This window comes from Carcharodon carcharias, chromosome 25 (assembly GCF_017639515.1).
Source record: "Carcharodon carcharias isolate sCarCar2 chromosome 25, sCarCar2.pri, whole genome shotgun sequence".
NCBI classification, from domain to species: domain Eukaryota; kingdom Metazoa; phylum Chordata; class Chondrichthyes; order Lamniformes; family Lamnidae; genus Carcharodon; species Carcharodon carcharias.
The window spans coordinates 7,369,891-7,382,708 of record NC_054491.1 but is presented as its reverse complement, the minus strand read 5'-3'; the positions used below and the strand labels follow the sequence as shown (position 1 = coordinate 7,382,708).

Below are 12,818 nucleotides of genomic sequence, written 5' to 3'. Positions count from 1 at the left end.
ATGACATAGCCATTTCACAAGAAGTTTATTCAGCATGTACCTTGAGCTTATCAGAGCTGTTGATTACATCATCGAAAGATGAGTCACTCCCAGTTAAAAACCCAACACAATGTACTGACTCCCTGCGGGACAGGAACGCTAAACAACGTGAAATGTGGTTGCCGAATAGGATTGCTTTTGCACAAAACAGTGTGCTAATTCCCTCGTATTCAGCTCTTCCACTTGAATGGATGAAAACCCTTTCAAAATGACAATCGCAATTCCTTCCCCCACTCCCCCCCACACTTGTATTTTTCTCAGGCACACCATGAGACTTCTCAGAGCCTGCACAATGCAAATAAGGCCAGCTTTCTTTCATTAAGTGATTAATATGCAGAGACAGCCTGCAGGTTTACTAGGAAGCAACCACCAATATACCTCCTCAAGCATGCTGACGCTTGCCAGCATTAAGGGGAAGAGATCACCCATGGATTGGCTAACATTGTCCTTGGTTGTTTTACTGAGGATCCCCTTCATTACATTTTCAGCTGTGACATCAACAATTTACTGTGCTTTTTCTCTAAGCAAAATAAATGTAAAAGATGTCCTATAAACAGATGTATAAAAATTTACATGCAATCTGTTGTCGTACTCATGCCATATTCCTTGATGAATGCTGGAATTAGGCTGGGTGGCCCAAGTGGCTTCTTTCTGTGCTGTCATCCTATGATTCTATGACCAGAGAGATTCAAACCACAATTTTTTTAAAAAAAAGTATAGCATTAGGTTGCCTTCAATTTTAATAACTGCAGCCATCAGAATAGAACAGTACAGTGCTGAATCTGTTATATGCAACTGTTTCAAATAGTGTGTTAATCGGCCAATTCTGGAGTACCTGCAACCACAGTTTTTTTGACAACTAAATGCCATTTTAACACATCTTCAAAGATGCATGGAAATGTGAAATCACTTCATAGCTATGCTTCTTTTCAAGAAAAATGTCAAACACTCTTCACACAACCCACACCTAATACCCAACCCCATGATAATGTTTTCTACACCTATGATTAAAATGGTTGGTTTGCTTTAATCTGCTTCAAAAACATTCCACTGGGAGCGGTGTTGTTGCTGGTTAGTTGGGTTTCCCCACCAGAAAGCACAATTCCACTACAGATTAGTATTTAATTTTAACAATTATCTTCAAATATTTTTCTGGTAGCATTCACTCCTATATCTCCTGTGATGACAATGTATTTTCACTTTGGCATATACGGACTATGTCTGCTACCACACTTGTTTCATAGCATTAAATTTCATTAAAATGCAATCATGGTTTCAACTTCTTCCACAAGGGATTTGAAGTATGAAAATAAATGACAAACCCAAACTCTCAACATGAAAACACATCTAGATCAATGTTTCATTATCTCCAGAGGAACATTTCTTTGAAATTGCCTTCAAAATCACTTTGTCTAGATCAGAATTGTTCAATAATATACCACATAAACCAGCAGTGATACATAGCTGCAATCCCTGCCTAGAATTCCATCTACATTTTTTCTATTTAGACCCACCCCTTCCTGGCATTTCTCTTGCTGTGCCACTGAATATATAAAATGCTGATGCACAAGGGCACCACCTTTTAAGTTAAAATTGTCATGCGCAATAAAATATGGAATGCAGTATTGTTAACTTCATCTATATGCATATTATGAAATGGACAATCTGACTAACTTCCAGTTAAGCCTAATGTACTTAAGTCAGTGTACAGTTTGCACTTGGGTATTTATAACAGCTAACAAACTGAAGTCTTAATTACACCAGAGAACAATTAACATCACACATTTGCAGTTCCAAAATTCCTTGCGGATTAAACTGATGTTACGTAATTTTGGCATTTTTAAAGCATATACTTTCAAAATTTTTATTGCCTCTTTGCTGTACATTTTAAATAATTACTGTAGTAGTTAAAGTAGTGTTTTTCCTGTCAACTGTCTACTGAAACCATGGTCATGAATTGATGTTGTTACAACATGAAGTGGTTCAATAAATTTCAGAGCAAATTTCCAATATTAAACAAGTCATGATGTTTTCAACAGGAAGGAGGTGTAGAAGGGGAAAATTGAACAATGTTGATTGTTTACATGTATGTTCCAGATAACAATCCCACAGTAACAAAAAATTAATATTTGCAATAGGCAACTGTAACACTAATATTCAAACACAAGTTCAATATGGGAATCAAATGATTGCATAATAAGCAAAAGATGACTAAGATTACAAAGTGCAAAATACACAGGGTACTCAGATTGACTCGTAGCTTAGGATGTCATCCAAATCCCTCTCATTTTACAGTCTTGTAATACATTCATAGCCATCTGTAACTTTCTATTCAATATTGTAACTAAAATGTACAAGTGAGAACTTAAATCAGCTTAAATACCTATATTTTTCTTCCCTTTCATCTATCATAATCAAAAAGGAAAATTGCGTGGTCTTAAAAGACAAACATTAAACTAAACGTTAAATTACTACTGACCTCAAACTCCTATTAGTGTGACTACTATTTCATACTTTCCTCAATATGGTTTTCGTCCATTCTGAGGTGAAATGTATAGTTAAAATGTGAAGGGCTGACAGCCAGTAAGCATGTCTGTTGATCCTGCTTCATTGTTAAACACCAAATCCCAGTACTTGACCCATCAACCACCTTCCCTCATCGTCCAGCCTATTCCCATTGTGTTCTCTACTGAGTGCTTTATTCACATTGTGTTTCTGCTCCAATGCAAACCACCCAGTCATCCGTCCTGTGTTTATTTAATGTCATCCCAGTTTTATTTTCACACGAACGGCTCTCATGTTCCCATGGAACCCCCCTCCATGAACGACAGTACCTCCTTTCTACACGTTGCCTCTCCGCCTCTTGTTACTGTCACTTCAGCTGTACACGGCAGACATAGATCCCCCTCTGCCATGAACTTTCCACCTCAAGGATTATCAAAACCATTTTATTTCCTACAGTGACTTTAGACAGAAGCCTGCATATAGTTTGTCTAATCAGCTTCACTACAGCCTGTCCTCTGCACTTAGTTTAGACTTGCTGTGTAACAAAATATCTCCCTATCTCCACACAAAATAAGATATTCCAAAAATGTACCTCACCACATGCACGTCTGACAGGCAATAAAATCCACAACATGATTATTTTACTTTCTAACATTTTTTCTCCACACAGTTGTTTTATATCCTCAGTTTCCCGCATGGTAGCAACCCCCCCACCCCCTCCCCCCACCCACCCACCCACCCCCCGCCCCACACCCCATGCACTCATTAGTTCAGGGACCCTTATATGAGTCAAATTTCAGCTTCAGGAATTTTTGCAGCTGTCTTGTATTTTCAGTTAGAAAATGGCTGTGACAACACTTTCAGTTACCATACCAGGTGCTGCACCATCCATAAGCTCACTGAAGCTACAAATCTCTATACATTCTGCTAACTACCTTGTGAGGACAATGTCAGTCTACTCTCTAAGATTAGTTTCTGTGAAAAAGATAGGTGCTTGAAAACAGAAAGTTTAACCTCTTTAGGTAAAAGTGTTGAAGAAAACTCTTGTACTACAAAGATGTACGTGCAAACTATCTGGATAAAAGATGGGGGGGCTATTTCTCATAAACAAACTATACTCAGTGTAATAGATATTATTCATGCTTTAGTAATGGTGTTCAAGAAAACAGAGTCCCAAGATGCACTGGTGCCTTTCAGACAACAGGAGTAAAATGAAAGAATCCTATTATTCTCCTTTACCATTTGATGTGGATAGTCAATCAATTTACATTTATTAGTTACAGCAGACTAAGCATACACAGTGAAACAAATAGCTGACACACAAAGGAAAAAATAAGTTTGTTGTAACAATGCTGTGTATAAAACCACGGTTTACTTACACACACTGGCCAAATGACAAGTGGTGAACATGATTATCTGTACAATAAATCCTAGAGAAGGTATTCACTCAAACCATTTAAATTATATCTACCAATGCTGACCGTTCATCATTAACCAATGTTATACATGAACAGTCTCTATACACAGAACATTGCAAAATGAAAACTATTATTTCTATTAATATTGTTCATACCCTTAAATATCAAGTGCTAACAAAACTGAAGAGCCAAGTGCTAATTAAAGGATTGACAACATTGAGTAATGGTCAACATATAATAGAATGGTCATAGCGTCATCTGGTCCATTTAGACAATGATATACCTCCATTAAAAATATTTACTAGAACATAAGGCACTTTTGCTAATAGGCATTTTTCTAATATCCTCACAAGGTGACTTAATTCATTTTTTTTCTTTGTAAATGAAACAAAGATGACCAATTCGCACAGATTAAGGACAGCTCTGAGCATCTAATGTTAAAATATACACTTCATGATTTAAGATTCAAGAGAGTTTTAACAATGTACTAATAAATTTCCCATGGCATTGCTCTCAAGTATAGTGTGGGAGCTGCAGCAGGGGTGTTTCATGTCTATCAGAGTACCATTCAGTCTGACTACAACAGCAGTGGTAAAAACTGTGATACAATTCCACTGGAGTGATATCTCACTTGGGCTGACAAAGTAAAAACGTTACACTCATTGAAAAAGGCCTCAAATATGCTTGCAATATTTGCCTATCATTCTACAAAATTTGTATAAGGTGCAAGTAACCTGCTTCTTCCTTCCTCCTCATTGTTATTTCTATTTTTTTTTGCTTTCCATCTATGTTTAAGCCTTTATTTGTCTATTCTTACTAGCGCCTGCCCCAAAATTTCCCTTCCTACTTTTCTCCTCCTTTCTTCTGGCAGTGGTTTTGAAGCTATCAGTGGAGTAGTGCTACATAAGGGACATTTTCCCAACGAGAGGAGAGTTTTCCAATTGTCAAATCTCCAATGACTAGCCTTGAGTGGATGGTGATTCACTATTCCTGACTAGTCTCTGGCTCTAAAACCTGAACTCAGTATGAAAGTGTCTAAAAGAGTACTGCCAATGCTGGCACAAATATCAGCCACCCTCAATAACCATTCAAAACTTCCAGCCCAAAGCATCATTTTTTTTTAAAAACTGAATGACTTAAAATTAAAATGTGATTTTTTTTCTTTCGTTATCTTATTACTATTCTTGTGCCACAGCTGACATTTGAAAATTTGCATCCTCACTGATGACAGATCGTTGCAGTACACTCTGGACATTGTATCTGCAAAAAGCCCAATAAAAACGACATCCACACTGGAACTCCATCTCACACAAAGAATTTTGCTGCACGTGTGAAATTTCCAACTCGGAGTCAAAGTCCAGATCACAGAAGGATAGGCTGTCCTATGGAGAGTAATTTCCTCAAGGTATTTCTAAAACTAACTGACTCATCTTCTAAGTAACTTAGTAACATTTTCGTGAATTGCCCAAAGAATAGGTTAAAAGACGAAAATACAAGGGGTAGAAATTTGTCTTGGGTGGTCATTTTAAAACTAGAGGTATGCTTTGGTCAGCCGTTAGATGTCCCATCTGATAATCAGTTCTGTTGGCATCAATGGAATTGAATGCAAGCTTAGGGAGGGATGGGGGGGTATAATTGGCATGAAATAGAACTTGTTTTGCCCTTTGTCCACACAAATTTCTACCCTTATGTAAATTTCATAAAGGATAAATCTATGCTTTGATTGCATATTATTTCCTTCTTAAATCTGAGGTAATGTTACCAAACAGAAAATGTGGAAAAATAAATGTTGAAAAATAAAGAAGACTGGATAAGAATCTGCCACAATTTGAAAAGAGGAAAGATAGGTTCACCAGCTGAGAAGATACATCTACAAATGAAGTGGAAATTCTTTTATTGTACTGATGGACCTATTTCCAGTATTTCCCATTTCTATTTCATACAGAAATAGTAGCACACACTAGAATACATGCCGAAATAGCAACAAACAAAATTACACAATTAACATTTTATGAAAACTCCTTAATTAAAAGTGTTTGCTCCAACCATCCCCACTCCACTGTCCATCAATGTACTGAAAATAATGGAAAATGGCACATCAGGCCCTGAGAAAATGCTTGGAAGAAATTTTCAGTTGGTACCATAATAGTAACGGATTGCTGTCAATGTAATTAAACAGACAAGTCTGTGCAACGATAATTGAAAATACTGGAGCATTCAGCAAACCAGGCATAATCTGTAGAGAGGAGTTGATGATTCTGGTGTGGACCCTTCGTAGCAATTCAGTTTTAATAAAGAGCTAAGGCACAAAACAACTCTTCAGTTCTCACAACAGATGCTGCCTGACCTGCTGAGTGTTTCCAGCATGTTCAGTTTTTGTTCTAGACTTCCAGCATTTGCAGTGTTTTGATTTTTTTTTATGATAAAACCCTGAAACCTTGTGCACGTGCGGTCTTATTTGAACCCAAAAGATAACTCTGTCATTGACACAGAATTTGGATTAGCTCTGGGACAGGAATGCAATGCAAGTATTCACATCCTTGGGATTATATACTTTGTAAAAGAAGTGCAAAATATAATTTTATTTTCTAATCCATTGCTAGAAGCCTAGAAAGAATTTCAGATCAAAACTAGAATTGCCAAGTTAACCTTGGAGGTTGGGGCTCTCTGATGTAATATTTTTCCAAACAATCTCATATATTATATCCCAACATTGACCATCTGTACTAACTCACTCCAGTAAAATAGTCAGTCAGATATAGTTGTGTGTCCACGTTTCTATACACTGGGAGCTCCCATATTTCAGACAGGTCCAGGAGGAAAAGAAATAAGCAGAGGCTAGTTTGGGCAGGATGGGGAAGCCAACAAAACTGGCATATGTAATGTATACTATTGTTGTAATGCATTTACTTAGAGGACATCATTCTGCTAGAAACTTAGGCAGAAATAGCCTTGGCATTACTTGCTATGACATGCTTGTGTAAACAATATTCAAATATTGAGGGAGACAATTACAATGGACAGTTACAATACTTAACTCGTCAGATAAGAAATCCCATGGGTTCGGGAACAGCAGTTAAACACCCCACCCAATATTAAGCTTGGCTGACTTGAGAGTGTAAAATTAGGCAGTAATATCAGACACTAAAATTAGTATGCCTGACCAGTTTTCCAACAGGTGTTATCCCGTAATTTAGGTCCTCCATTGCCCACTTCAATGTGGTGACAGATTTATAATCCTCTATGTGGTAACTTTAAATAAGGTTGTATGTAATGCAACACATTACAATGTACTTTCATGACCCACTTTTGTACTTGCTTTTTCTTGAAAAATCAATAAAATATGGTTGAAAGCTATAATCCAAATTGGAGTTCCAGATTTACCCTCGTAAACACAGGATACCATCAATTTAGTAATAGTCCTGTTATTTGCTCTTGGATATCCACCGTTCCATATAAATTGGGTAGATTTTTTTCCACAAAAAAAAAACACTAATAGCTGACATACAGCAACTGAATGTAAAACAATATAAAATAGCAAGGCTCAGGTTTTACCTCCCATCAGTTTGTTCCCAGCCTAAACCCTCCCCTTTCAAACAGAGTTGGTTAATTTCATGAACACGGCACACATCTTCCTTGAAAAGGTTACCTATCATACATTTCTGATCAATTAGGGTTTAGCTGCCTGTCATTTCTACTTTGAAGTTAAATCCATCCAGGGTTCTTGTGTCAATGCCAGGGATAACGAACATGCTAAATCCATCATGAATATACACACATCTGTGACTTTTTTTTTTAAAAAATAAGACTGGGTTTGACACACAATAGTTTTATCAGATTTTTCAACTCAATATTTATCAACTGGTAATGGAAAAACTTTTTTTTTTTTGCTGCTGCAAATCTCCTTCTTTAAACTTGCATTGGGGACAGTTCAGAGAAGGTTCACTAAGTTGATTCCTGGGACGAAGGATTTGCCCCATGAGGAAAGGTTGAACAGGTTGGGCCTATACTCATGGGGCTTTAGAAAAATGAGAGGTGATCTTATTAAAGCATACAAGATCCTGAGGAAGCTTGACAGGGTCAATGCTGAGAGGATGTTTCTCTTCATGAGGGAATTTGGAGCGAGAGCAGCAGTTTCAGAATAAGGGCTCGCCCTCTTAAGACAGAGATGATAAAGAACTTCTTCTGTCAGAGCATCACGTATCTTTGGAATTCTCTGTCCCAGAGAGCTCTGGAGGCTGGATCACTAAGTATATTCGAGGCTAAAATGGGCAGATTCTTGAACTATGGGGGAGTCAATGGTTATTAGCAGCAGGCAGGCAAGTGGAGTTTAGGCCAAGATCAGATCTGCCGTACGACAAGGAGCAGGAGGAGGCCATTCAGCCCCTTGAGCCTGCTCCGCCATTTAATAAGATCATGGCTGATCTGATGGTAATCCGAAATCTGCATCCCACCTATTGCCAATAACCTATCACCCCCCTTGCTTACCAAGAACCTACCCACCCCAGCCTTAGAAATATTCAGACTCTGCTCCACCACCTTTTCAGGAAGAGAGTTGCAAAGACTCATGACCCTCTCAACGGAAAAATTTCACATCTTTTTCGTTTTAAATGGGCAACCCCTTATTTTTAAACAGTGACCTGGTGTCATGTCCCACGATATTACTGAATGGCAGAGCAACCTCGAGGGGCTACGTGGCCTACCCCTGCTCCTATTTCTTGGGTTCTTAAGTATTATTCGTTAATTATATGATACAAAATGAACAAGAATGTTTATTAGCCAGATTTGCAAGGGGAAATTTGCAGTTAAAACATGGACCAGAAGATAATACCCGGTATGAAAGTTAAACCTCTGCTTTCTGCAGTGTGATATCAAACAGAAGCAAATAAAAATCTCGTGGAAGCAGTCACTTTCCTTACAGTATTTGCATGGCTGTCTGCATCAAATGAGCAGCAAATAAATAACATATAGTAATGCTTAGAAACCCGACATTGACCTGTCATTGGGGGCTTCAAAAAGCTGAACACTGGTACAAGCAGATGTAGTCGAACTTAGCTGTCCTGACTTTGAAAGGCTCAGGGTACACAGCAGAGGCTGAATACCACGCCTTCCCTGTTGGGCTGCGAGATGAGGTTCCACCTCAATCATATTCCTGCACTCAGGATTAGAATATTGCTGCTATATTTATCTTCATGAAAGTTTAATTTTCAATCGCTACTCCGATTTCAGATTTCATCTTGGGTTGCGAAAGTTTATTTTTGTCCTCGAATGAACCACACGTTGTTTGAAAAAAAAAAACACCTAATTCCCACTTCAGAATTTTCCATTTCACGCCTTTGGACACCTTCACATTCCCTCTTTGCCGTCGAAGTGTCACATACAGAAACTGATGCGAGAGAGAGAGAGAGAGAGAGAGAATGTGATGATACGTGAATTCCCTTCAATTTCATCCTGGCTGCGTACTCTGGGCGGTGACCAACGGGCGCTGTAATCACAGTCCATGGGTTTGCAAGTCTGCTCTCGGATTGTTGATACAGACAACACACTATCCTGACCACAGTGACAGTGCCTTCAAAATGCCATTTAAACCACGTGAGCTAACACGCCCATTGCCATTTTCTACACGGCGGTTTCCCGACTTGGAACAAGGCGGAAAAGTGGCTCCCGTTGCTCCAGCGTTACTCTCAGAGAAATCATCCGGCTTCTTCCCCCACCCACCCCACCCACCCTCCAAATTTATTCCTATAAAGATTTTCATTTCCCTCTCAGATGGGTAACGGCAGGTGCCGAACTCCGCCCTGAATTCACATCGTTGAAAGGATGTCCCAATACAAAATGAAAAGACTTCACTGACTTGTTGGCCAAATAACTTTTCCATTCCCTCGATGTTGCGTCGACCCGTCCTTTGCACGAACGACGAATATTTAGACCCAGAAAGATGCTGAGAGAATGAATAAGCGAGCCCGGGGTGAGGGAAAGATCAAGTCTTGGGTTGAGTCGGTGGGTGGGTGGGTGATGGCGAGATTTCGCCCTGTGTAATCGAGATAAATTTATCAAAGGAAATGTTCCCAGCACTTTTTAGGGGAGGGGATCATTAAGTGCATTCTGCCTGGGTTTTGTTATTTCTGTGCCTCCCCCTTCCCAATTTTTCAAGAATGTTTTTAATTTTTAAAATGGATTAAAGATGTCACGTAGATATATATATTTATGAACGCCCCTTTCAAACTCTACTGGGACTCGTGTCTACAAACACAGAACCCCCCAGTCTGTAAAATAACAAAGGACCCCGACTTGCAAAGCAGAAACTGTTAGTTGGCGCTTTTCAAACATTTTGGGTAATTGCATTATCAACCCAGAGGGGAACTCGCAATAAATTGGCATCCCCTCGTCAATGGAAAAATATTTTCCTTCAACAAAAGATGCTATTTCACTGCTGATTACAGCCGCCCGGCTCTCCCCCCCCCCCCCCCCCCACCACCTATTTAGGGAAATTTTTGGACATAATCCAAAAAGGGAGATTTGGAAACGAGCTTCCTTCGAATCTAATTATTTATTGTGTTTGGCTCTGGTGTTTATAAGCCTCTTTGAGAGGGGGGGGGGGGGGAGGAAGAGAGAGAAAATAAGAGATTTGGCCGAGATTCGATCCACCTCAGAGGCTGTCTCTCTCTCTCTCTCTCTCTCTGAAAGAGGCGGATAGCAGCGCTCCTCCGGTCACCGGGAGACTAGACGCCGCTATATTAATCTTTAAATCCTCTGTAACGTTGTGTCAGGCACAAGAAACGGCGAAGTGTTGAATAAAGGCAGTCACACAGTCGGCAGAGGAGGGGGAAAAAAAGGACCACAGACCCAGCATGAATGTACAATCAACACCTAGTATTGATTCCCCCAATCCCGCCCCCCCCCACCCCGAGATCAGAAAATTATTTGTTTTACCCTATTTAATTCGCACTTACGTCACCTAGTGGGACCTGCACCGTGTCCCAGATCAAATTCAGTTACCTTTCCAAAAAAAAACCCACCACCACACAGACACAGACAATTCGCTCTCTTGCCAAGACCAAACAATCCGCAATCTCTAAAAAAAAAATGCACGATTTTGATTCATCCTCTCCCGCTTTTTAAAAAAAAAAGGATCACACACACAAAAAAATTACGAAGCAGCGAGTAAAAGATAACGGTTTCCCGCCCAAGGGTGAAATAGGAACAGTTTGGTCAGACGTGCAGGGAGTGAGAATCTCACATCAATTTCTCCCCTTGCTTATTACCACCCCACCCCCCCCCCCCCCCCCCCACCACAAATTTAGCTTTCATTTTCTCCAAACATGTCACATTGAGAAGAAAGCAACGCAACCGACCCTATTGTCCCAGAGATCCCACAAATAAACAGTGGTTGACATCAGCAAGAGGACTGGATGTCCCATTTATTGCCAAGATTGGAACCTCAGCAGAGAAATTGAGGGTTGGAGGGGGGGGGGGGGGAGGAGAAGAGAAGAATCATCCATTTCTTTAAACCCATGTTTTATTTTAAGGGGGTATCAAAAAAATGGATACAATCAGATGAAAGATACAAAAGGTTCCAATTAACAAGAGTTCATTTAGCACCTCCTACTGGAAAACAAATTCAGACCAGCTCCTTATTTCACTGTTTATTCCCTCATTCAAGACACTAGTTCGATTTTGGTTTTTAATTTTTTTTCCCCCCAAAAAAAGTCTGTAATTATTAATAATAAAAAAAATAAGAGCCCCCCCCCCCAACCCAAAAAAAAAGCTAAAAGGATGTAATACAATTTCGCAGATTTAGCGAGGAACAGACCACTGCTATTCAAGAAACCTGTCATTTATTCATGAGAACGGGGGACAGATTTTACACCAACCAGGAGATCATCACTCAAATATTTTACCTTACTGAAGACCACCAGAAGACAAAGAAATCACTGCCTTATATTAAACCAGCAGCAACACTGCCCTGGCTGCCCGTACAACATGAAAATAAGATGCACAGAATTTGGATTTTGTGTGGGTTTTTTTTTGGGGGGGGGGGGGATAAGAAAGAAAGAAAGAAAGATTTGCATGGCAGAAAATCAAAATGCAACACTGCTCACTGTTGCTTTTGCCGGGAATCAGTACGTCTAAGCAACAATTTTTTTTTTTTAAATGTTTTCTAGGGGAGGGGAAAATTCTAAATCATACCTGCGGTGCTAATAAAGAGGAGCCCGGTTAGGAAAATCCTGGTTTGTAACATTGTTGGTGCTTGGAATTGGCTCTTGGAGGTAAATGACTGGTGGATTTTTCGCTCCGCTTTGCCCGCTCGCTCACTCTCGCTGCGACCCAGACGACAATCCCCGCGTTCGCTGCTCGCTTCTGCCTTCTGCCTCCACCTAATCACTCCGCCCTCCTTTAATCCACGCCATATCCGCCCGCTGGAGCTGCCACACTCCGCAAGTAGTCCGCCCCCCCCCCCCCCACCCCCACCTTTTTACCCTCTTTGTCTATCTGTCTCCCTCCGCACCCCACTCCCCCCACCCACCCACCCACCCACCCACCCATCTCCCTTCCACTCCCCCGGACATTCTTAAAGCCCGCACTGGATTCACTCTCCCCCTCTCATCCATTCAGGTTAATGTTTGGGGGGAGGGGGGGGGGTCTCCCCATCACTTTCTGCCCCCACCCCCTCCCCCTCCCCATCACTTTCTGCCCCCACCCCCTCCCCCTCCCCATCACTTTCTGCCCCCCACCCCCCCTCCCCATCACTTTCTGCCCCCACCCCCCCCTCCCCATCACTTTCTGCCCCCACCCCCCATCACTTTCTGCCCCCACCCCCCCTCCCCATCACTTTCTGCCCCCACCCCCCATCAC

General features: G+C 40.6%; 1 protein-coding gene across 18 annotated transcripts in view; it reads right to left on the bottom strand.

Moving 5' to 3' along the window:
- Positions 1-12,346, bottom strand: part of LOC121269513 (neural cell adhesion molecule 1-like) — a 490,495-nt gene extending 478,149 nt beyond the window's left edge. For all 18 annotated transcript variants that reach the window (XM_041174119.1, XM_041174120.1, XM_041174121.1 and 15 more), the window contains exon 1: positions 12,153-12,346. In XM_041174119.1, the coding sequence (XP_041030053.1) occupies positions 12,153-12,204 (52 nt within the window). In that variant the 5' untranslated portion in view covers positions 12,205-12,346. The remainder of the gene's footprint in view (positions 1-12,152) is intronic.
- Between the last annotated feature and the right edge of the window lie 472 nt (positions 12,347-12,818).